General features: G+C 39.2%; 1 protein-coding gene across 5 annotated transcripts in view; it reads right to left on the reverse strand.

The window, feature by feature from the left end:
• The window catches only part of LOC120531702 (methyl-CpG-binding domain protein 5-like), a 229368-nt gene that overhangs the window by 59616 nt on the left and 142310 nt on the right, over nucleotides 1-27442 (reverse strand). For all 5 annotated transcript variants that reach the window (XM_039757354.1, XM_039757353.1, XM_039757352.1 and 2 more), the window contains 2 exons: nucleotides 25540-25723; nucleotides 14031-16247 (listed from right to left, as the gene is read on the reverse strand). In XM_039757354.1, the coding sequence (XP_039613288.1) occupies nucleotides 14031-16247; nucleotides 25540-25723 (2401 nt within the window). The remainder of the gene's footprint in view (nucleotides 1-14030; nucleotides 16248-25539; nucleotides 25724-27442) is intronic.

Consider the following 27442-nt stretch of genomic DNA (forward strand, 5'->3'; position numbering starts at 1 on the left):
ACACACAGCGCGAGAGAGACAGACGCACACACATAGGCCGCGCGAGAGAGACGCGCACACACACAGGCAGCACAGGAGAGACGCATGTACACACAGGGCGAGAGACAGCGCGACACACACACAGGCAGCGCGTGAGAGAGCGCAACACATACACACATACACACAACACAGAGGCAGCGCAAAAGAGACGCAGACACACAGGCAGCGCGAGAGAGAGCAGGACGCATTAAGGTAGGAAGGCAGTTAAAGAATGCACTGGGCTTGATTTTGTTTTCACTTTTGTTTCCAGCGGTCGGTTCGTAGCGTGCATTGTTGCAATGCTATTTTTCTTGGTGGTTTATTAAATTGCAGATTTTTTCAAATGTTAATTTTTTTCCCTGTGCTTTTAGCCAGCGGTTGGTAGCGCTATAGCGCGAACTATTGCAGTGTTAGTTTTCTCTGTTGTTCATGGTTTTGTCAGTGTTATTCAATGTTTTTACATTTAGTTTACTATTACGCTGTGCATTCTATGGTTTTATTTGTGCTTAAAAACTTAATATATATATATATATATATATATATATATTTACAAAAGGTTCGTATGGTCTGAAAACGGATTAATTTTACTTACATACAATTATACAAGATAGTTAGATAGTTATTCACACGAATATAAAGTATTCATCCCAACCTCACACAACCCTAAAAACCATCATTCATTTTCTCCCAAGACTTGAAACAAACAAATAAAAATTTTGAGAATGCTATGAAACCAGAATTAAATTTATTCTTGATCATTTTATTTTTTTATACAACACAGATTTGGCAACTGGTACCTTGCAGTAAATCTATTGTGTGTATATTTTAAGGTCAGTTTACAATTAAACAACCAACGTTCCCTTTAATTTTTTCCCCGTGTGCACGGAACACCTACCTGTCTGAGCAGTAACACAATGGAGCTGTGCGAGTTAAGAAATTATTAATTATTTTTATTTATACGTGGTGTTGTGCTTTCCATTTATGTCATCTTTAAATTGTAATTTGTAACAGCGAGAAAAACACTGAAAATGTAACGCTTTTCACACACACACTGCTATATGAGACTAGATTAACTGACACCAAAATTTCAAACATGAACAGTTAACAACTTACAACTTATACCATTACAGCTTTTGATGCCTGTCCTTGAGCGCACGTCAACGCTGATAAACATGATTCAAATTGACTGCTCGTCCAGAGTTTTGATATGACTTTATGCGCGTCAGCACGTCCAAATGTTCTGACTCAAGGCGATTACGAGATTTTGTCTTGATAGCATTTATGAGACTGAAACTGCGTTCACAATCGCCAGTCGACGCTTGAAACACTGCCTGCTAGGCAAGCCAGCATCACAAATTCTTCTTCTTTGAGTACATATTGAACTATATTGGCAAATGTCCGAAGCAGTCTGGTTTTAACTTTTTCAGACACGACAAACTGAAAATTGCGATACTGCATTATCATTGTCTTTGACAGCTCATTCAGGTAGGAATTGACCGTACCTTTCAACTAGCTTTGTGACTTCTATTTCTCCAATATCAAAGTCAGCTGTTTTGGAAATAACAGTGCTTTTGAATAACCTCCAGTCTATCATTCATTTTCTGGAAAGCAAGCATCCACATGCAAACAGATACATTCAACAAACTGGACAATAGGTGCCACATTAACTTCCTTATCGCCATTCATAAAGGCTTTTGTTTCCTCACTTCAGTGCACGTTCTTGCCCAAGTACTGAACACGCGACTTTAACATTCTCGTCTTCACAAACTGAAACGCAGAAGCTGAACCATCTACACTTTGCCTACAACAATGTCCTTATCACTTGGATATAAACTACTCAAAAAAATTAAAGGAACACTTTGAAAACAAATCAGATCTCAATGGGAAAAAAAATCATGCTGGATAGCTATACTGCTATGGACTGGGTAATTAGTTAGGAATGAAAGGATGCTACAGTGGTGTGAAAAACTATTTGCCCCCTTCCTGATTTCTGATTCTTTTGCATGTTTGTCACACAAAACGTTTCTGATCATCAAACACATTTAACCATTAGTCAAATATAACACAAGTTAACACAAAATGCAGTTTTTAAATGATGGTTTTTATTGTTTAGGGAGAAAAAAAATCCAAACCTACATGGCCCTGTGTGAAAAAGTAATTGCCCCCTTGTTAAAAAAAAACCTAACTGTGGTGTATCACACCTGAGTTCAATTTCCGTAGCCACCCCCAGGTCTGATTACTGCCACACCTGTTTCAATCAAGAAATCACTTAAATAGGAGCTGCCTGACACAGAGAAGTAGACCAAAAGCACCTCAAAAGCTAGACATCATGCCAAGATCCAAAGAAATTCAGGAACAAATGAGAACAGAAGTAATTGAGATCTATCAGTCTGGTAAAGGTTATAAAACCATTTCTAAAGCTTTGGGACTCCAGCGAACCACAGTGAGAGCCATTATCCACAAATGGCAAAAACATGGAACAGTGGCGAACCTTCCCAGGAGTGGCCGGCCGACCAAAATTACCCCAAGAGCGCAGAGACAACTCATCCGAGAGGTCACAAAGACCCCAGGACAACGTCTAAAGAACTGCAGGCCTCACTTGCCTCAATTAAGGTCAGTGTTCATGACTCCACCATAAGAAAGAGACTGGGCAAAAATGGCCTGCATGGCAGATTTCCAAGACACAAACCACTGTTAAGCAAAAGAACATTAGGGCTCGTCTCAATTTTGCTAAGAAACCTCTCAATGATTGCCAAGACTTTTGGGAAAATACCTTGTGGACTGATTAGACAAAAGTTGAACTTTTGGAAGGCAAATGTCCGTTACATCTGGCGTAAAAGGAACACAGCATTTCAGAAAAGAACATCATACCAACAGTAAAATATGGTGGTGGTAGTGTGATGGTCTGGGGTTGTTTTGCTGCTTCAGGACCTGGAAGGCTTGCTGTGATAGATGGAACCATGAATTCTACTGTCTACCAAAAAATCCTGAAGGAGAATGTCCGGCCATCTGTTCGTCAACTCAAGCTGAAGCGATCTTGGGTGCTGCAACAGGACAATGACCCAAAACACACCAGCAAATCCACCTCTGAATGGCTGAAGAAAAACAAAATGAAGACTTTGGAGTGGCCTAGTCAAAGTCCTGACCTGAATCCAATTGAGATGCTATGGCATGACCGCTAAGGCGGTTCATGCTAGAAAACCCTCAAATAAAGCTGAATTACAACAATTCTGCAAAGATGAGTGGGCCAAAATTCCTCCAGAGTGCTGTAAAAGACTCATTGCAAGTTATCTCAAACGCTTGATTGCAGTTATTGCTGCTAAGGGTGGCCCAACCAGTTATTAGGTTCAGGGGGCAATTACTTTTTCACACAGGGCCATGTAGGCTTGGATTTTTTCTCCCTAAATAATAAAACCATCATTTAAAAACTGCATTTTGTGTTTACTTGTGTTATATTTGACTAATGGTTAAATGTGTTTGATGATCAGAAACATTTTGTGTGACAAACATGCAAAAGAATAAGAAATCAGGAAGGGGGCAAATAGTTTTTCACACCACTGTATATCGTTTGATGGAAATGAAAATTATCAACCTATAGAGGGCTAAATTTAAAGACACCTCGAAAATCAAAGTAAAAAAAATTACGGGTCAGCGTAATTTCATCGCAGCAACTCAAAATCAAACTCAGTAGTTTGTATGCATGCCTGACAATGTCGGGGCATGCTCCTAATGAGACAATGGATGGTGTCCTGGGGGACTGCCTCCCAGATCTGGACCAGGGCATAACTGAGCTCCTGGACAGTCTGAGGTGCATCCTGGCAGTGTCGGATGAACTGAAACAAAATGCCCCAGAGGTATTCTATTGGATTTAGGTGAGACGAGCGTGAGAGCCAGTCAATGGTATCAATTCCTTCATCCTCCAGGAACTGTCTGCATACTCTCGCCACATGAGGCCGGGCATTGATGTGCACCAAGAGGAGCCCAGGACCAACTGCACCAGCATAGGGTCTGACAATGGGTTCAAGGATTTCATCCAGATACCTAATGGCAGTCAAGGTGCCGCTGTCTAGCCTGAAGAGGTCTGTGCATCCCTCCATGATTATGCCTTCCCAAACCATCAATGACCCATCACTAAACCGGTCATGCTGAATGATGCTACAGGCAGCATAACGTTTTCCACGTCTTCTCCAGACCCTTTCACGTCTGTCACATGTGCTCAGGATGAACCTGCTCTAATCTGTGAAAAGCACAGGGTGCCAGTGATGGACCTCTACTAATTTTGGTATTCTATGGCAAATGCCAATTGAGTTCCATGGTGCTGGGCAGTGGGCACAGGGCATACTAGAGGACGTCAATCCCTCATGCCATCCACATGAACTCTGTTTCTGATTGTTTGGTCAGAGATATTCACACCAGTGGCCTGCTGGAGGTCACTCTGTAGGGCTCTGACAGTGCTTAAAAGAGCAGATACCGGTCCTGCTGATGGGTTAAGGACCTATGACGGCCCTGTCCAGCTCTTCTAGAGTAATTGCCTCTCTCCTGGAATATTCTCCATGCCCTTGAGACTGTGCTGGGAGACACAGCAAACCACCTGGCAATGGCACGTATTGATGTGCCATCCTGGAGAAGTTGGACTACCTGTGCTCCTCTGTAGGGTCCAGGTATCGTCTTATGCTACCAGTGGTGACATGACCATAGCCAAATGCAAAACTAGTTTAAAAAAAAAAAGTCAGAAAAGATGAGGAGGAAAAAATGTCAGGGGCTTCCACCTATTAAACTATTCCTGTTTTGGGGGTCGTCGTATTGTTGCCCCTCTAGTGCACCTGTTGTTACTTTCATTAACACCAAAGCAGCTGAAACTAATTAACAACCCCCGTGGCAAATTAACTGATCAGATCAATATCCCAGAAGTTTCATCAACTTGATGCTATACTCTGATTAAAAAGTGTTCCTTTAATTTTTTTGAGCAGTATATAAATTACCCTTAATGGAGCTCTGGCAATTCCCTTTGTGGACTGTGTGTCAACTGCTCCAAGATACAAATGATGAGGAACTATCAGATAAAAAAAACATTGGGTACATAAAGAAATGCTCAGTTGCCTTGATGGAAGGATCAGCAGATGTGTATGGAAGACTTTTGTATCCTTCACCAACATCAGGAATGTCCTAAAGAATATAAAGAACCCCATACTACTTAAAATTATCTTCAAAGCTGAGGGCCTCTCTTAAGATATTCTATGAAAGTAAGACCTAAGTAAGGTGCAATATGAGAGGCACCGCGCTATTCATTTTGCACTGGAATGCCAGTGGAGGGATTACACCATCAGAAGGCAGTAGGCACAAGCCCTGAGCAGCGACAACCTGTATGAAGAAGTCTCTACTGGCAGAACCCATTGTCAATACAAAGAAATCAAAATAAAGATGGGCTGACCACATTATTATTATTATGCACCCAAAATCTGAAACACTTTATCTTTAGAACTTTGTCAGACTAGTACTGTAGATTATTTAAAAAAAAAAAACTGCTAGAAACCCATTATTTTAATATGGCTTTTTCAGACCTACATTTTTGTTGTATTCCTGATAGACTTTATAGGCAAATATTTATCATATTCTTCAGGTTATCTGCTATCTGTACTAATCTCTATTATTCTCTGCTGTCTCTTCCAGTTCTTCTGTTGTGGCAATCTGCACCACCACCATTTGATCAAGGTACCATGTAGCCTCCTGCTTTGATGGACTGAAGGTGGATGTCCCAGCTGTCTACAAGACCAACATTATCAAAGAGTATCATGTAAAACCTGAAAACCAAGAGGACCGATTTAAGAACATTTATATTAGGTAGAATGCCCAGTGGGGGCTAGGCAATTTTTTTTTTTTTACCTTGAAACCCCTGCAGATTTTTTTCTTAAGGCTAACTGGAGTTTGTTTTTTTCCTGTCCTCCCAGCCATCTGACCTTAACTTTTTCTTTGTTTATTATTCCTTAACTAGACATTAAGCCCGTTAAAATAACGGGCGCTAGAACAGTAGTGCAAAAACATTTGTATGAACAGTCTATATTAAATGGCAAGGGACCTTGTATGTGGCTGTAATATGTGTCACTGTATTGTGTGCCTTTAATTTCCTCTCTCAGTAATACTGTTTTGATATTCCATAAAATGCCTGCAATTTTGTCTGACAGTAATACAGTGGAACCTCGGTTCACGACCATAATTCGTTCCAAAACTCTGGTTGTAACCCGATTTGTTTGTGAACCAAAGTAATTTCCCCCATAGGATTGTATGTAAATACAATTAATCCATTCCAAAACCTATGAACTGTATGTAAATATAGATTTTTTTTTGAAGTTTTTAAGCACAAATATACTTAACTATACCATAGAAAGCACAGCGTAATAGTAAACTAAATGTAAAAACATTGAATAACACTAAGAAAACCTTGAACAACAGAGAAAACTAACACTGCAACAGTTTGCGCTATAGCCTTACGACCCGCTCGCTAAAAACACCTTTTTTAATGAGTTTTAAGCACAGGGGAAAAAAAAGAACATTTGAAAAATCTGTAATTTAATAAACAACCAAGAAAAGTAACATTGTAACAATGCACGCGTGTGTGTGTGTCTCTCGCGGGCCTGCGTGTGTGTGTGTGTGTCTCTCGAGCGTGCGCCTGTGTGTGTGTGCTTGTGTGTGTCTGTCTGTCTCTCGCCTGTGTGCGTGTTTGTGTGACGTGTGTGTGTGTGTGTGTGTGTGTGTGTCTCTCTCACTCTGCACAGGGAATGCACAAGAAGAGACTGAACATGTGCTGTGTGGCCCCGTGCATGCGCACTTCTCCAGAAGACACACACACGGACACCGCACGTCTGTCTGTGTGTGCATGTGTGTGTGTGTGTGTGTGCGTGCGTGACTTGCGCGCGCCTGTGTGTGCATCTGTCTCTGCACACACAGGGAATACACAGGAAGAGACTGAACATGTGCTGTGTAGCCCCACGCATGCGCACTTAACCAGAAGACACACACACACACGGACACTGGACGCACATAAGGGTTTTATTAAAGAGGATATTATTACCTAATCTTATTTGATTTTAATTTCAAATAATTTTCTTTTTGTCTCATTGTAAATCACTTTGAGCTACATTGTTTGTATGACAATGTGCAATAGAAATAAATCTTGTTTTTGAATGTTCTTTTTTACCTTTTTAAACAATTTAATTATCACACCACTGGTCTGATGTTATTTAAGATTTTGCAGCATTTGTTTTTAGGTATATAGATTACTGTAGACAAAGCTTTGAGACTCTCTGTAATTTTATCAACCTTATTAAAATAAGATTTAAAAAAAAATGGAGCTCAAACTATTTTGCAGTCTTCTAATAAAATAGAATTTTTCTTTATGTCCCTTTGATGAATAAAATAGTTCCCTCATATTAGAAACTTTCTACTTCAAATACTGAACTTGCTCAGTAAAGTCAAACTGCTCAGATTTTAAACAAAATTTATTAATTCCATATGTCAAAGGTGGTGTGAAAAACAAACATTTATGTGTTTTTTTTATGACTGATACTAGACCAAAACCAAAGGTTTAAAATGTGACAAACACCGGTAAAGTTAGTTGTGGATTTGACCCAGGGTTTGTATGCTATTGACAACTTCAGAACATTAATCTAAATTAGTGCTCGTTTCTTCAAAGCTGTACACTTAAAGTCTCCTTTATACTGTAGGTCTGAAGAGAAGCATCCCTCTAAAGTAAGGTAAACACAACTCATATATAACTCAAAGCTTCTGGATATCATGACCAGCCTGTACACTGGTACTGTGAGTGCTGTGCAGAGTGGAGGCAGAACTTCTGCATTTTTCCCAGTTGATTCTGGGGTTCGCCAGTGGTGTGTTCATGCTCTGTTTCTGTTCAATACTTGCATGGATTGGGTGTTGGGCAGGGCCGTGGGGTCCATCGGCTGTGGGGCATCTGTTGGTGAAGAGAGATTCACTGATCTTGATTTTGCCGACGATGCAGTGATCTTTGTAGAGTCAATGGAGGCTCAGAAAGGGGCTCTTGAGAGACTGAGTGAGAGTCTGAGTGTCTGGGCTTGTGAGTGCCAAAAACAAAGATCCAGGCCTTTAATGACCTGTTGGGCATAGCCATTAACAGTGTGTTTGTCTGCGCAGAGAGTGTCGACCTTATCAAGAGGTTTACTTACTTTGGCAGTGACATTCATGTCTCTAGTGACTCTTCCTATAAAGTCAGTAGACAGAATGGGAATGCATGAAGGGTCATGAAGTTGCTGGAAAGGGGTGTGTGACGAAGAACCAAGTCTTTAAAGTTCTGGTGCATCCTGTTTTGCTATATGATTGTAAGACATGGACGCGATCAGTGACCTGATGTAAGACACAAAGGCACACCCCCGTGTACTGGCTTTTCATTATATGTATGGAATATTTTTCAGACTATGAGGTTATGCGGAGGTGCAGCCATGTATCCAAAGCCGTGAATTTCAAGGAGAGGCTGGTTACGTGGGTGCCATAAAGATAAATGAAGGGATAAAGAAGTCGCAACAGGTCATCAAAGCACGAGGAAGACATATCTGTGGTGCATATCTTCATCATGTAGGTCACCTACTCACAAGAAAATTACATTTGTCCTCCATTAACTATTAATTCACAAATTATCTACTATGCCACCTTCTCCTTTTTATATCTCTTAAAGCCAGTAATGGCAGGCAGAACTCTTCATCCATCACCAAAGTCCCACTTTCTCTATTGTGACACTGGTAGATGTCAAAAAAAAACTATGAAATCTATCACCTACTGATTAGAACAGTATAAACGTGTTGATCAAAGTCCCCACAACACAGCACCAGTGTAAACAATGGATTCAATGGAGCAGAGAGGTACATGTGCATGAAGGCTCAGGGGAAGAAAACAAAGCAAATGGTAGTTTTCAAGCATACTGTATCGTTCTCTGCCATTTATAAGCAGGATTGGAACTCCACAGGGGATCCAATTCAGATCACTCAACCCTTCCTTCCTTCCCTTCGAACACATATAAATGTAAACTTGCTGGATAGAGGCGGCTCATCTTATCGATGTATAGGCTGCTGCGCACAAAAGAGGCACATGATTGTGTGGCATATGCATGTCGGCTCAGGGTACAAGGCAGCTCTGAGATAGAGTGGATGGGGTGAGTTATTAGTTATGTGGTTTGAAACTGTGAGCTTGCATTTATACCAAATTCAAAATTTTGGTACTGATCCAATACTATTCATCACTACGGAAGCGTATTAGGGCCATGGTGAAAAAAAAAATACGGACACAGCAGAAAAAAAAGACTAAATGTCGAGATTAAAGTTGACATGTTGACTTTATTCTCGCCATTTACATCGAGATTAAAGTCGACATGTTGACTTTATTCTCGACATTTCCACTTTATTCTCGCCATTTATGTCGAGATTAAAGTCGACATTTCCACTTTATTCTATTGTTTATTTTGTCAGTAGAATGTCGCAAACTAAACAACTTAAAATGAATGTTCAATTTCCTAGATTTTCTCAAACCCCTTCATTAATTAATGTAGCACATTAAATGCTTTATATTAAGTGTTTCCCGACCCAGTTTTTAATCTCTATGCGCTTCTTCAACTGACTTCCTCTTCCACTGAGAGGCGCAGACAGCGATCACCGCACATTGACTTCATGATGTTCCTGCTCTAAGAACATTCAGAATACTAAGAGAAATACTTGATATCTTCTTCACGATGAAATGCACTAAAGCATGTATTCAACATGGGTGGCGGGGGGCACGGTGGCGTGGCTATAGAGCTGCTCCCTTGCATTAAGGGGTCCCCAGTTGTATGTTCAGTGTAGTGCAAAGTCCCAAAAACTGGATATATGAATGGGTATCGCACAGGTTTAACTTAAATATTGTGTAAATATTGGGCTTGGTGGGTCTGAGACACGAACACAGGATTAAATGGATGTTCTTCTGAGCGGGCTTTCTTTATTGCATGAGTGCTGTCTCTATCTGACGTACTAAACCTCCAGTTTCTATCCTTGCTTTTTCTTTCTGCACATAACCAATCACCACAAGATAAACGTCTTTGTGAAATTAAAACAAGTTATAAACTTAGACCTTGGAGTTTTTAGAACTTTAAATTATTAAAGCATGTGGGGGCACGGGTGCTTGCTGGGATGGAGTTTTCAGAAATTTAAAAAAAATCTTCATTATACATGCTTAATTATGCCATCCATTCAGGGTTGCGCCCATCCCAGCAAGCATCCTGTGCGAGGCAGGAGTAAATCCTGAATGAGACGCCAACACATCGCAGGGTGAATACGTGCAACATATAAAGTAGCAGGGTCAATAATACATACAAAACACCACATCCTACATGTCTTTGAAAGGAAACTGAAACACGCCGAGTAGACTCACCAGAAAAATATGCAAACTCAAGGCAGGGAACACCCGGGACCCCCTTGCTGCTGCGAAGCAGCAGTGCAACTACCTACGCCACCGTGCCCCCATATGCTTTAATACATTTTAAGTTCTGTACATTTTAAGTTTTGAAAACTCTGGGGTCTAGGTTTATAACTTGTTTTAATTTCACGTGTGGTGATTGGTTATGTGCAGAAAGAAAAAACAAGGATTGGAACTGGAAGTTTAGTACGCTAGATAGAGACAGCGCGCATGTAATAAAGTCCGCTCAGAAGAACATCCATTGAATTCTGCGTTCGTGTCTCCGACCACCACATCACGAACCCAACATTTATACGATATTCCAGTTAAACCTGTGCGATACCCATTTATATATCCATTTTTTTGGAGCCTCGTCACACTTGCCATAAAGTTCACTACACAGAACAAACACCTGGGAACCCCTTAATGCAAGGAAGCAGCTCTATAGCCACGCCACCGTGCCCCCCGCCACCCATGTTTAATACATGCTTTATTGCATTTCATCGTGAAGAAGATATCAAGTATTTCTCTTAGTATTCTGAATGTTCTTAGAGCAGGAACATCATGAAGTCAATGTGCGGCGATCACTGTCTGCCTCTCAGTGCAAGAGGAAGTCAGTTGAAGAAGCGCATAGAGATTAAAACTGGGTCGGGAACACTTAATATAAAGCATTTAATGTGCTACATTAATTAATGAAGGGGTTTGAGAAAATCTAGTAAATTGAACATTCATTTAAAGATGAAGTTTAGTTTGCGACATTCTACTGACAAAATAAACAATAGAATAAAGTGTAAATGTCGACTTTAATCTCGACATAAATGGCGAGAATAAAGTGGAAATGTCGAGAATAAAGTCAGCATGTCGACTTTAATCTCGACATTTAGACTTTTTTTTTCTTCGCTGTGTCCGTATTTTTTTTTTTCACCATGGCCCTAATACGCTTCCGTACATCACAAATTTTTGTATAATGGAATGAAAATTTCTCATTCATTTTAGGCAAATAAAAAGGGAAAAGTACTGCATTGCTAAACAGAATTTTAAGTCAATTTCTGAAAAACAAAAATATGGCAGTATTATCCTGTCATAATCTAAGTATTTGGAACAAATTGTAACAGGGGGTCTACCATTTATTTATTTCTATACAAACTTCTCTCTGTTAAAACTACTTTTTATTAATGTTACGAACATAATCACTACTATATTTGTAGATTTTATTACATATTGAATAGCAATTGAGTTACTAAAAATTGTTTGGAATTTTTGAGACATTTGTTAACTACCATATAAAATAGTAAATGCTGCAACTGCCAACAATTTTCACATCTTGAATTTAATTTAGAAACAATAAATTGTAGCATGTTTTATATGTAGAAATTGCATGTACAATTGCACAGAAAACCTAGGTTATAAACTGGATATATTACATTTAATGGTCAATTAACATGCTTGTTGAGTAAAACCTTTATGTTCTTTGAAATTAATTATTTATTAATTTAATTATTTATTTACTAATTAACAGACAAAACGGTAGTCTGGATGCTTGGGACTACCAGTTTTTAAATCTGAACAACAAAACTAAAGACTTGCAAAGCCTGGTGGACTCCAAAATGTTTTGGATATTTGGTCCATGAAATATTTCCTAATCAAACACAATTTCAAGGAAAAAAAGACCCAATTCTTTATTTCAACTTAAGTGTCGCTTTCAAAAACAGCTTCTTATAGCGCGCCAGAGTGATGTAACTGTTGTCTAAAGCCTGGTCTATATTTGACACATCAAAGCTGGTTGCAAGGGTAGCACAAGAGAAAAGAAAGCTTCAATGATATTCACTGAGTTTTCACCACACATTGCGCACAGACATTTTCTAACTATGTGGTGATGTGGGACTCTGTATCCTAATGGTGAATTTCTTGGGTGCCAGAATGATGAATGAAGAAGGGCTGAATATAATACAACAGGTCATCAAAGTGCAAGGAAGATATGCATCTCACCTGCTCACAACAATAATATAATCAACCTACATTCGCCACTTTTGCTTAATGGATTTGCACACTAGTTAATAATTTAGCAAATTTGTGCAGTATGTCTATAAATCAAACAACAGAAAGTAAGGCAAGAAAACCAAAGCAGAATTGAATATGATTGTTATTTACTGTGAATTATGGACTGAAATAAAAAAAAAAGGTAAACACGAATTGTAGCACTGCTGTCTAAACTCCAGTTAGAAGTGAAAGTTATCTTAATTACAAGGAGCATTATGACAAATATAAATAGAAAATAACTTTTCAATTACTGGAAGAACATTTTTAGCAGATTAAATATGGATGATATTTTGCAAAGTAGCAATGACTGTATGGAGAGGACAGCTTCACAACCAAGTCAGAAAATGTAATGTGCTATATGCAGAGAACTTCCAAAAACCACATAAGTGGTCCTTTGTTTTCAGGAAAAAGCAATTTTAGGGCTGAAATGGTGAGAAAGCACAGTAACATTAGATCAATGTTTACTATACTAGTCAGTCCGCAGAATCTCACAAATGCAGATGCAGTACTGAGTCATTTCATGAAATGTACAACTTCTGCTGAGAAAATGACATCAAATTTTCAGCAGCTTGTTGATCACATGATGACTTGAATGAACCAACAACGTTTCGGTGATAAAAAAAAACGTGTTTAGCCTCAGAGGGCTATATACCGTAACAAACAAACAGATCTTGCTTTTTGCAGTCACAGAGAGCAGTCTTATAAAAATTAAGATGCTCACCATTAACCAATATGTACTCTGGGCTGCTAATGGATATCTGAAGTTTGTGAATGCGCTTATTACTATTAGCTCAAAAACTGCAGATCGTGAACATGTGCCTAATCACTGCCTTTACTAACATTAGGACCCTCTTAATACAAGAGAATACTAATGTAGTATTTCAGTTAACTTTTCAGAAAATGTGTGTATAATTTGGAAAAAGACCACACATCAGCATAACATAATCCTTTAAAAATCATCTATTTGCTAATATATGCTCTCCTAAGATGCCAATTATGTTTATCCAAGATACCGACTGTGTTTATATTGTAGAGTGCTACACACTCTTGTACCATAAAACTTTACAAATAAAGATTGCTATACAAAGTTGCAGGTAACATTACCCCCGTATATAAAGCTGGGCTGCCAGAAGGCTTACCTGGACTAGCCCAGTAGACTACCATATTCATTTACAATTTGTCCATCCCTGTCACAGAGTATATTATACAATACAAAGACAATACGAAAAACATCTAAATCACCCCACTAATGCATACTGTACACTTTAAAATGAAACTTCATTAAGGCAAACTGTCATTAAGGCACCACATTATTTTGGTATAAAGTAAAAAATTGGTTTGTGCTTATACTTAAATATATATTTATAATGTGTACAAACTAAAATATAATAATTATAACTGTGAGATGAAGCATTCAGGCAGATGTGTGCGACTCATTAAGGATTTTAGTGTCTTAGACAAGTTTAAAAGAAAGGAAAACTTTATTTTATTTTCTAATTTAAACATTTAAAAAATTTTCTTACCAGTTTCAGATCTTCCTTGACCACAGTTGCTGCTACTACTGTTTGGTATCATTGGTACTGAGGAAACATGCATCCTTGAAAGAGACTGAGCTTGATGGTGATCATTATGGTGGTGATGATGAGCAACGGGATGAAGATGTAAAGGATTTCCTACTGATACTCCTGTTTGACTGAGTATTCCACAGTTCCCAGAAACTTCCAACTGGTTTGTCAAACCAGAGAACTGATTGTGTGGAACATGTCCCCCACTATGAATCAAGTTTGTATTTGCATTTTGGCAGTGCATTCCGTCTGGTCTTGAAGGGAAGTGTTGAGCCGGTGGTTTCTGTGGCGGTCCAGAATTCAAGCTGTTACATGTAAAGTGAAGCTGATGGGAAGAACAAGGCATACTGCTATTTGAATTTCCACAATTAGTCCCATTATTTCCAGGCATATTTGAACTTTGACAGCTCATAGACTGAAGCAACTGTGACATAGAGTTATTTGGGTGAAGTGAACTTTGTCCTTGTTTCCTCAGGTGGTCATGTACAGGCTTGCACACTCCAGAGACACCTACTTGTGACTGCTTAAGCATATTGAAAACTGAAGGGGATGCCTGCTTGCGCTTGCGTAAAGGATCTTTTTGCTGAGCTATTAGTTTATCCCTCAGTGCAGCTCTGCCACTTTGACCTTCACTCATGTTAAGTAACATGTTATTATTAGGGGGAAACATTGAATTTAAAGTGCTATGCCCTTCTGCATTACTTCCACTACCAACAGGTCCAGCACTGCTATTACTACCACCACCACCACCACCACCACCACTGTTGTTGCAGGTCAGTTTATTTTGATTTGCTAGCTGTGCTTTGGCTGCTGCTGAGAGTAAACTGCTTGCTGGAAATGAGGCAGCATTATGCTGATTTAAGATTTGATTAAGGGGCATTCCCAGCAGACCGGGCTGATTCTTCGGTGGGACATTTCCAGCAGATACAGGTGGAAACATTGAATTGGTTGCAGAGTTCACAACATTGCTAATTCCAGAAAGTAACTGATTAGGGATTTCTTTATACTGATGAATTAATCCATCAGGTTTTGTTGAAGGGCTTGAAGGCAAAGAAGGCCTTGGTGATCCCATGGATGACCTTGGTGACCGTGGAGGAACTTTTATGCTCCCACAGCTGGTCTGAGGCCCGGCTGGCATAATAAAGCTCCCATGGTCTGAAGAAGTGGAAGATGAACGCGACCTTTGTGGTGATGTCTCTGCCCTTCCCACCACTGGCCCCATCATGTGCACTGGGGAAGTCACTGGGGAGGGTGATATAGATGTGGAAGCTACATGCTGAGCCCTTTGCATATGACTACCATGGTTCACAGGCCCTGGCTTAACAGTTGGCAAAGGGAGGTTACTTGGCAAGGGAACAATAGCAGGGGGTATGCTTACATTCATCATTGGTACCTGAGAGTGGACATTTGACTGAAAATTAGATGGGTTCATTAACAAGGAATTCTGACCAACTGGTTTACTAGGAATAGGGTCAAGAATGCCCAAAGGATCCTTTTCTGAAGTCATCATTTTCTTCTGAAGAGCACAGGAAGGTGGTAGGGGATGTGGATGTGGAGGAGGAGGTGGAGGATGAGGCCCTTGGGTGGGTTTGTGGTGAAATACTGCACGTGGGATGTCCATATTGGATGGAAAACTACAAAGAGGTTTTTTCATTACAGGGCTTTTTGTTGTGATGCTAGGTGAAAGAGGTATATTAGTCCTTCCTGCCATGGCACAAGATGACTGAGCTGGAGAGTTATGCAGCAAAACTGCAGGGGGGGAGAGTGGAGTTCTGCTATTTATATGAACAGGGCTGGAATTAGAAGCTCCATGAAAACCAGGATTATTACGTGGAAAGACTTCTGGACTTCCCAAAGAATCAGTCCTAGGGGATAATGAACCATCACCAAATATCTGGGACCCAGATGATGCTGGACTAGGCAAACTGCCATGACTGCCACGGTATGGAGACTTCTGTCCATGCTCATTGCTTCCTAGTCTTTGTCTTACATAACCAGGATGAAGATCTTGCTGCTGACTTCCAATTAATTCCTGTTGATAATGCCTAGGACCTGCCATCATCATTTTGAAAGGGTTTTTACACTCTGGGACCACAGAATTAGAAACACCTTCATATGACTTATTTCTTATTGCTCTTGGGGTTGCTGAATGTGTAGGTATCATAGGGGTTGCACCTAAAATACAAACAAATTATAAAAAGTAAACATCTTCGGAAAGTAATACAATCATAAAGCTATTTTACATGGCATAAATAAGCACCAATATAGCACATAAAAAGGCCAGTTTTTAAAACATACCATAATTTTGGAGCTTGGTCACACAGCATTTTAAGAAAGGCTAATGCACTAAAAAGCAAACTAGATCAAATATTACTTTTATTTGCAAAAAAACAGAAGAACTGAAAAGTACAGAGCTTATCCATGGTGCAGCTTGTGGGGAGCCAAAGATATGCCGACAATTTAACTATATTTTAAATACACAGCGACAACAGAATAATCTCATAAAAATATTAATATGTAAGGTGAGGACAGTATGCATTTTAATTTCCATAATTTTCATTTTTCCATAGTTTGTGTAATTTTTAATGTTTAATAAATAGTCTATATACAATTTATGATAGCATATTAATGCTATGCTGTCTGCTTTATAGTGGGTTAGCAGCCTGGAAATTAGTGACCAATTTGAAATAAATAATAGCACCCTGAGAAGGTACAGGCTGCAATTGGATGTGGGCATGTGAGACAGTCTTTCGCTCCAAAGTTAACTGGGGAACTGGCTGGTTGTCCCACATACAGTACATGTTCGGAGGTGGGCGGATCAGTTAGGCACCTCAATGATTCCATGGAGGTACTGGCTCCTCGCACCTGCGCTCAATTAGGCAGCAGAGGATAACAGAGCCTGCATGGGATGGATGGGGAGGAATGGAAACAAGCTCGAAATTAAGACAAAAGAAACATAAATAAAAAGAGGTTAAAGGAAGGAGAGAGATGACAGGAGGAAGAGACAGCCAGTGCATGAGCGAGTCAGAGAGAGAGGGGAGGTAGCCAGCTGGAAGGAAAGTCCCTTGAGAAGCATGTGGCCAATGCTCAGGGACTGGAAAAGGCTACTCCAGCTGAATGACCAGGGAGCTGGAGTAACTTGCTGGTGGGACTCTCCGCATAAGTCCGGGAAGGTACAGGGAGTTGGGGAGATTCAGGCAGGGAGCCATGTCAGGGCAACAGATAGCCACAGGGTCCCAAGTCTTCGCAAGTTGAGGTCTGGATAGGGAGTCCTGCTGGGAGCCATGGGACAGCAGGAGTTGAATTGTCTATGTCTGTTGGCTGGGCATCTTCTTTGCTGCATGTTCCCATTTGGGGTTAAAAGAACAGACATCAATTTTAAAGGATTGCACCAGGGCCCGAGTTTCAAGGACAGATTCATGCACAGTGTTTTAACCTTGTATTAATGGATTATGTGATTTTAACCTCCAAAATCACTTGTTTATATGGAATACTTAATTATTGATTGAACTTTTGCATTGCAGTTTTGGACACTTTGTTTTGTTGGATTTAATATAGGCACCTTGCTATGTGTGTGTGTGTGTGTGTGTGTGTGTATTGTCACGCACGAGCGATTCGGGAGCAGCTCAAGGACTCGAAATGTACCGCAACAAGCCCTGCCAGGGGACGAAGGCAGCGTACTAACCTCTCTCTCTCTCTCTTTTCCCATAGACAAGACAAAACGCCGCCGCCATAAGCCGGACCAGACAAAACAAAGAACAGCATTGCCGGGTTCCTTTCTTCCCTCTGGTCCCCCAATGATGACGTCTAACTCCCATACGCCACCACGACTTTCCAGCATTGATCACGTTTAATTTCAGGTCTGTGCTTTATTACAGTATATATTGTGAAATGGATGCTGTATAGCGCCCAACCCGGTGCAGACTTACACAGAGGCACATGTAAAAACACAAAGACTTTATTTCTTCCTTCAGCTGGAGGGCACGTCTTCCCCGTGAACCCCCCAGCCACAACACAGTCCCAAGTACTAAGCACAACAAAAATCACAACCCTTCTTCTGGCACCACCACTCCTCTCAGGCAACCTCGTCCTCTTCCTCACAATTCTGAACCTGAGTGGAGGTTGCCGGTCCTTTTTATAGCCCAACTAGGAACTGCTCATCACTTGTCCAATACTGTCCCCACAGTGAAGCATGGCGGTGGCTGCATCATGCTGTGGGGGTGTTTTTCAGCTGCAGGGACAGGACGACTGGTTTCAAAGATGAATGCGACCAAGAACAGGGATATCCTGGACAAAAACCTCCAGAGTGCTAAGGAACTCAGACTGGGCCGAAGGTTTACCTTCTAACAAGAAAATGATCCTATGCACACAGCTAAAATAACGAAGGAGTGGCTTCACAACAACTCTGTGACTGTTCCTGAATGGCCCAGCCAGATCCCTGACTTGAACCCAATTGAGCATCTCTGGAGAGACCTAAAAATGGCTGTCCACCAACGTTTACCATCCAACCTGACAGAACTGGAGAGGATCTGCAAGGAAGAATGGCAGAGGATCCCCAAATCCAGGTGAGAAAAACTTGTTGCATCTTTCCCAAGAAGACTCGTGGCTGTATTAGCGCAAAAGGGTGCTTCTACTAAATACTGAGCAAAGGGTCTGAATACTTAGGACCATGTGATATTTTAGTTTTTCTTTTTTAATAAATCTGCAACAATTTCAAAAATAATATTTTTTGTCTGTCAATATGGGGTGCTGTGTGTACATTAATGAGGAAAAAAATTAATTTAAATTGAAATTGAAAAAATTGAAGGGGGTCTGAATACTTTCCGTACCCACTGTGTGTGTGTGTGTGTGTGTATATGTATATATATATATATATATATATATATATATATATATAGCAACACATTGCTATGGCTGGACTAGGCCAAGGGGTTGCCCACGTAACACCTAGCTGCGGCAGATAGAGGGTCATTTCTGAAGGGTGGGACTGGACTGCGTGTCTACCTGGGGGGATTGCCAATCGGGATCCTGAGTTGTTTCGTCATGTAGTGGGTGCGGCAACGCAGTGCATGCTCCTCAACTTGACTTGACTATTTCTCTTTATGCACCTTGCTATGTGTGTGTCCTTAACTGTCTGGATCATCTCTTGGGTATGTTATTGGTGGTAGCAGGGGTTCAAATGGCTGCTGGAAGGACCTGGTAGTGTGAAACTGACACACACAATCACAAGGGTATAAAGATATAAAGTGTAGGAACAAAACTACCTCAAAAAGCCAACAGGCATCATCAATGCTATATGAATGAACCAGTTGTGATAACACTTTGCAAGTTTCCTATATCTCCAAAAATCAATTTAATTAGATAATGTTCCTCCGAGGGATGATTAAACAAGTTGTCATCTTAAGTTAAGAGTTTATTTTTGGCAAAGTTGTCTTGGAAGGAAAAAAGTGGTTCAGCCCCATTAGCAACTTTTTACTAAAGTAATAAACATCGGCGATAGCTGCCTCATCTGCATCGACTTTTTAATTCTCCTTGCAAAAAGAAGTCTCTTGATGTATATACAGTAAACAACAATTCTGTGAACTACTCACAAGACCCCATTTTTTGATGACGAAAAAAGAAATTAACTGTATTTTCACCACCATCACTAGCAAATGTGAAATATGTTGATAATATTTTGAGCTGTTTGTATATTTTCTTTGTAATTTTGTTTGGTAATACATTTAACTTACTAAACTCTGTCAACCAACTTCACCCATTTCATATCAATTTCTTGCAGTAATAAAGTATAATAATATAACTCATTTAACTCGAATGTATGCTCCATAAGTAATGGATAACACTCAAAGCTGGCTATTTACCAAAACCAAACAAGACAAAGTGATCTGAAATTGTGCTTTCTACTCTAGAAGATATTTCTTTAATAAAAATGAGTAGTCATCTACCAAGGTCAATTAACATAAATTGCATTTTCATTTGAGAAACACATAATACTGCATATTTTTGAATAGAATAGCAGTTAATTGCAGGACATCCTCAATTACTCACCAACACTTACCTAAATGAACCAATTCAGAACTGCCAATATACCGGAAATGTACTTATTTCAGATGTGGGAAAAAACGCAGTGCCAAGATTATTGACCAGGGAAGTAGTAGTCCTAAACAACATGCCATTGTGATGCCCCAAATGTAAAGTAATATAGCATATCAATGTTAGACATACAGCACCCCTTATTAGCAGCTTGGAGTAGAAGGAACCTAAATTCAGTGTTTGCTCCTAATTTCCGTTCATTTTCTTATGGTAACAGATGTGTCAACCTTTTAAGACATTTTAAGGACCTTGTCTTAAATTAGTCAAAAAAAATCTTTTTTTTTTGTTTCAAATTGCATTATAAAGCAAGTTGGATTTATTTGCAAAACATTAACTTAAGCAATATAGGGAAATTTCATGGCCTTGATCTTTTATCCAATACAGAAACTACTGTATGTGACAAAACATCAAGCCTTCTGGGAGGTTTTTAACTGCTATATTTCAAACACAAGATGAACATGCAAGTTTCAAATGTATATACAGTGGTGTAAAAAACTATTTGCCCCCTTCCTGATTTCTTATTCTTTTGCATGTTTGTCACACAAAATGTTTCTGATCATCAAACACCTTTAACCATTAGTCAAATATAACACAAGTAAACACAAAATGCAGTTTTTAAATGATGGTTTTTATTATTTAGGGAGAAAAAAAAATCCAAACCTACATGGCCCTGTGTGAAAAGTAATTGCCCCTGAACCTAATAACTGGTTGGGCCACCCTTAGCAGCAATAACTGCAATCAAGCGTTTGCGATAACTTGCAATGAGTCTTTTACAGCACTCTGGAGGAATGCTGGCCCACTCATCTTTGCAGAGTTGTTGTAATTCAGCTTTATTTGAGGGTTTTCTAGCATGAACCGCCTTTTTAAGGTCATGCCATAGCATCTCAATTGGATTCAGGTCAGGACTTTGACTAGGCCCCTCAAAGGTCTTCATTTTGCTTTTCTTCAGCCATTCAGAGGTGGATTTGCTGGTGTGTTTTGGGTCATTGTCCTGTTGCAGCACCCAAGACCGCTTCAGCTTGAGTTGACGAACAGATGGCCGGACATTCTCCTTCAGGATTTTTTGGTAGACAGTAGAATTCATGGTTCCATCTATCACAGCAAGCCTTCCAGGTCCTGAAGCAGCAAAACAACCCCAGACCATCATACTACCACCACCATATTTTACTGTTGGTATGATGTTCTTTTTCTGAAATGCTGTGTTCCTTTTACGCCAGATGTAACGGGACATTTGCCTTTCAAAAAGTTCAACTTTTGTCTCATCAGTCCACAAGGTATTTTCCCAAAAGTCTTGGCAATCACTGAGATGTTTCTTAGCAAAATTGAGAAGAGCCCTAATGTTCTTTTTGCTTAACAGTGGTTTGCGTCTTGGAAATCTGCCATGCAGGCCTGTTTTTGCCCAGGCTCTTTCTTATGGTGGAGTCGTGAACACTGACCTTAATTGAGGCAAGTGAGGCCTGCAGTTCTTTAGATGTTGTCCTGGGGTCTTTTGTGACCTCTCGGATGAGTTGTCTCTGCGCTCTTGGGGTAATTTTGGTCAGCCGGCCACTCCTGGGAAGGTTCACCACTGTTCCATGTTTTTGCCATTTGTGGATAAAGGCTCTCACTGTGGTTCGCTGGAGTCCCAAAGCTTTAGAAATGGCTTTATAACCTCTACCAGACTGATAGATCTCAATTACTTTTGTTCTCATTTGTTCCTGTATTTCTTTGGATCTTGGCATGATGTCTAGTAGGGATGCACCGAATGTTCGGCAACCGAAATTATTAAGTAATAAGTAAAAAGGCCGAATAAATTTTGCCGAACAATGACATTTTTAATGACGCGATCAAATAGTAACCCGCGTAGAGTGAGAGGCGCGCTTTATGCAGCAAAAATGTCAGCAGTGTGGAAGCACTTTAAAGCGTCAGAGAAAGAGGCAAAAACGGCCGTTTGCAGACACTGTTCTGCTGAATTGTCCAGAGGGGGTACATCTGCAAAAACGTACAGCACTTCAAGTTTAATTTATCACTTAAAATCAAGACACCCTGAACATCATGCAGAGTACGAGAAAGACACGGCGGCTACGGCAATAGCAGCAGCGAAAAGGAAAGTAGCTACTCCCAGTCCTAAGACACCCACTCCATCTGTGGCTGACTTCTTAGAAAAGGCAAAAAAGTTTGCCAATGACAGTGCCAAAGCTAAAGGTATTACTAAAAGGATAATGGAATTCATCGCATTGGATGATCAACCATTCTCTGTTGTAGAGGATGTTGGATTTCGCAGGCTTATAGACCATATTGAGCCCCTTTACACCATGCTTAGTTGACGGCATTTCTCAGACGTGTGCTTACCTGAGATGTATAACGTCGTTTCAACTCACGTCCATGAGCTCTTGGCTACAGATATTGCAGCCCTCAGCTTCATAACTGATATTTGGAGCTCGGATGTGAGCCCCACCAGTATGCTGAGTTTAACTGCGCAGTGGATCGACACAGATTTCAAGCTACAAAAGATTGTGCTTCACTCACAAGAGTCCCATACAGCTGTAGCCATATCCGAGGCGTTCGCCAACATGTTTGACACTTGGCGTATCGACCGATCTAAAGTGCATGCGGTAGTCAGTGACAACGCAAGAAATATGGCTAAAGCCATGGAAGATAGTGATCTGAAAGGCATACGGTGTATGGCACACACAACGAGGGATTGTTGAGTCAGCGCAGTATAGCAGATGTGATAGCGATAGGCAGGAAAATTGTTGGCCATTTTAAACATTCACCGCTTGCCTATGCGTGCCTACAATCTATCCAAGAACAGTTCGGAACGCCACAAAATCGTTTCCAACAAGATGTGAGCACAAGGTGGAACAGTACATATTATATGCTGGAAAGCCTTTTTGTGCAAAAGTGAGTCTTGGCTACATACATAGCAGATCATGACCTGCCCGCGACATTCACCGCATACCAGTGGGTGTTAATCGAGAACGTTCTCTCTCTTCTCGCCCCCTTTGAGCAGATAACAAAAGAGATAAGCTCATCTGATGCATCTGTGGCAGACGTCATACCTTTACTTGCAGCACTAAAACGTTTTTTAAAAAAAGAGGCTGAAACAGACCACGGAGTTAAAACAACTAAAAGTGTGCTCTTGGAAGCTGTCAGCACACGATTTAGTCAGGCGGACTCAGAACCCCTGTACTGCATCGCGACTGTGCTTGATCCACGATATAAAGATCATTACTTGGATGTGGGGAAAAGCTGCGCACACGAGAAATGATCCAGGCCGAGTTGGATTTGGGAAAGCCGCTAGGTGATGGAGACGGTCAGGTGATGCACAGCGCAGAGAGTAAACGGGCTCGTACTACAGATGAGCCACGCACAGTCTCGCTGTCTGACATGTTCGATGAGATCCTCCAAGAGAATAACCCATTTGCAAGACAGAGGACAAGCTCAACCGCTCAACAGTTAAATGGTTATCTCTCAGAAGTCCCCATCCCCAGGAGCAATAACCCTCTCGAATTTTGGAGGACCAATCAAGGCGCTTTCCGACCTGGCAGATGGCACGCAGGTAGGCTATGGGAAATTAATTTAAGATTTTATTTATATTTTGGATTATGGTAACACTTTATAAGTAGTTTCTATTTTTAACATTAACTAACAATGAAAAACCCTTATTAAAAGCATGTATTAATCTTAATTTTAACATTTACTAATACAGTATTATTTACAGTAATTTTTGAATTAAAAAGTATCAAAAGTGGTAGGCCTATTTGTTAAAATTGTTAATGCACTTATACTAACATGAACTAAATATTTTTTATTATCTTACATTAACGAAGATTAATAAATACCATAACAAATGTATTGCTCATTGTTAGTTAATGCAATAATGTTAACAAAAGGAAACATTGTAAAGTGTTACTACCTATATTTTATATTATGTATTTTGTGAAAATGTAACTATTTTCAGTGTAGTAAAATAGTAGGCCTACACTGGGTTTCAACCATTTCATTATCTTGAAGACACTGTTCGTTTTGAAATGAGCAACTGTCAGAAAACTGCAATAAAAATTTCAACTATTCTGCAAGTACTTTTCTGCTCCATGCACAAGCACCGACAGCGAGAGACTGTTTAGTGCTGCATCTCATGTCATCGATGAGAAGAGGAACCGACTTTCATGTGAGAAAGCAGAGAAGCTACTTTTCATAAAGAAGAACCTGCCACTTTTCCTGAAGAAGTAGGCTAAGTAGGCATATGTCTAGGACAGTTATTCATTTGTTGTGGGTTCATCCACATTTTTTGCACTATTCAATGCACATTTGTTGTTGTAGACATACAGAGTTACATTCTTTCAGCAGTCAGTTATAGGCCTAACATAGGCTATTCAAGAAGGGGGGCTTCAAAAATGGCCAAATAAAAATATTTTTTTATTTTACTAATTTATTTATTTTAAGTTATATTGTGCTTTGTTTGTATAATATCTGCTGGAATGTTAAAAAAATGTTCAGTGTTAAATAAATATTTTGAAATTGTATTTTTGTTATTTGATTTATTTCTCTGAAAAGCAACACAAAATAGTAAAAAGCAAATTTTTACTATTTAATTATTGTAATAGTGAAAAAATTGGCAAAATAAATGGAAAAAATCGAAACACGCGTTGGTATTGACCTTGCCAAGCATTTCATTATTATTCGACTTCGGCCAAGAATTTAATTTCGGTGCATCCCTAATGTCTAGCTTTTGAGGTGCTTTTGGTCTACTTCTCTGTGTCAGGCAGCTCCTATTTAAGTGATTTCTTGATTGAAACAGGTGTGGCAGTAATCAGGCCTGGGGGTGGCTACGGAAATTGAACTCAGGTGTGATACACCACAGTTAGGTTATTTTTTAACAAGGGGGCAATTACTTTTTCACACAGGGCCATGTAGGTTTGGATTTTTTCTCCTAAATAATAAAACCATCATTTAAAAACTGCATTTTGTGTTTACTTGTGTTATATTTGACTAATGGTTAAATGTGTTTGATGATCAGAAACATTTTGTGTGACAAACATGCAAAAGAATAAGAAATCAGGAAGGGGGCAAATAGTTTTTCACACCACTGTAATACATTTAAAAAAAAAATCTTAATCTTCTTGGAAGTTAATCCAATCTCTATAAACCAATAATTTTCCAATTTTAATATTATCAAATAATGCCATATAATTATGGATTTGCACTATAAATAATGATTAAATTAATGCAACAAAATAATGAAAAACAGGAAAGACACAGCACACTATAGTACAATCAAATCACATCAATTGGGCAAGAAACATTAAATAAAAATCCAAAGGTTTTTCTAACAAATTCTATTGTTAGAAAACAAAGCTATAGAACACTTCTCTGATATTAATAGACTTACTTGTGCCACCTCCTGGACTTGTCAGAACTAAAGAAGGGTTGCTTGGTGTTTCCATGCTTTTATGAAGGGTTGCCACTGCAATGATCTTCCGTTTGTGGATACAAAGCTTGGTGACATCTTCATCTGCTTTGACATCCTCGGCAGTCCTCTGCTTTACTGCAGCCCCAGGGTCAAAATTAAATACCTGAAGACAGCATACAAAATGAGGGTTTATTTGATTGTGCTACTTCTGCATTTAAATATTTCAATATACGTCACTGTTGATTCAATGTTTTTTTTTTGCCACTCTACCTGTGAACAGCGCTACACATAAGTAAGTTATATTGTACGGTACCTATAAACCCTTATTTGTGAAACATTAGACAATATAAAAAACTTTACATTATAACAGTTCAAGATTTAAAACACACAACATTCTCAAACCCACCTATGCCAAATCGAAGTCACTGGGATGGCTAGAGTCTAAGATAAATTACAGAAATTCATTGCAAACTATGAAATTATTAGTTCTAAGCAGTAAAATTAATATTTTGTAATAGCTAGCATTGACAAATCATGAATCCAGTATCCCATTTTCAAAGCATTTCACATATTAATAACATTTAAATAAATTTTACTGACAAAAACAGAATATACCAAACAGGGATGATGAACAATTTACAAAGAAAGTTTTTAAAACCTAATATGAGCACTCATAAGCGTATAAAGACAGTAGATTTTAATTGTGTATTAAAGTCTTACTTAAAAGGATCATTTGCAATTTTAACTACAATGCCAACCCAGCTTGCCACTACAGCATGTCACAAAAACGGCACAGTAGTAAGAGGAGCAGTGAGAACATTAATGAAAATAAACATTGAACAGACTTCCATAGTTGCTCCAAAGTTTACATGCCTCTCCTCTATTTGCACAGTTCAACACTTGTTTCCCTTCATTCCTTGAGCTAACACTGCTTTTCACCATTAGTGGACATCACATGCATTGTACTTTTAATTAAGTGTGCATTGGCTATTACCGGTAGATGGAAATTTTATTACTTTTCTTTCCATACCAATTGATCTTTTTAAAAAAAAATACAAAATGAATGTTTCTTCAGCTGCACCACTTTGGTAAAATACTTAATGCTAACTTAAAAGAACAAATAATTTGCTTTGCTTTGTGGAAAAAATAAATTAAAAGCCAGAATCAATTACTGATGTAATGGATGATGAATATACAAAATATCCTTGTATAGAAGGATGTCCAGAATGCAATTGAAGAAATTAATAATAAAGATGGAATTAGAGTAACCGAATAAAAAGAAAAAAGTAATATATTTAAGATATACTGTAAGATGTAGCACACACCTAAATGCACTGAAAGTAAAGCTCTCACCAAAAACTTGTATGTTACACATAAAATGCAATGGCTTAACACATCCTTTACACAGGTGCTGTACAGTATACGACCTAGAAGGAATTAAAGACACTATCACATCTTTAAAGGATGCAGGATCACTCCAGCAGAATGTTTAAAAAGAATATCCAATAAATCTACTCAATTAATGCTATCTATGCTCAAAGAAATAAAAAAGAATAATACAGCAAAAGAAAGGAAAACAAGTCATTCCAAGTATAATTTCTAAAGACAAAACATTGTTTGTTAAAAGAGAGCAAAGACTATTAAGCTTGTGTTGAATGTTTAATATAATATACTCTGTTGCAGCCATCAAGCTTCCTGAAACCTTACTATCTATTAATGCAGATGAAGACTTAATTTAAAAAAGGCAAATAAAGATACCTTTGTAAATAGGGGTTTGAGCCAATTTACTTGAATTAAACTGTTGTATTCTAGCCTAAAAACATTTGTTGGTGTGAGTAATATAATCTCTAAATATCTTGCTTTACAATGTTTCATTAGACAA

Source organism: Polypterus senegalus, chromosome 6 (genome assembly GCF_016835505.1).
Source record: "Polypterus senegalus isolate Bchr_013 chromosome 6, ASM1683550v1, whole genome shotgun sequence".
Taxonomy (NCBI): domain Eukaryota; kingdom Metazoa; phylum Chordata; class Cladistia; order Polypteriformes; family Polypteridae; genus Polypterus; species Polypterus senegalus.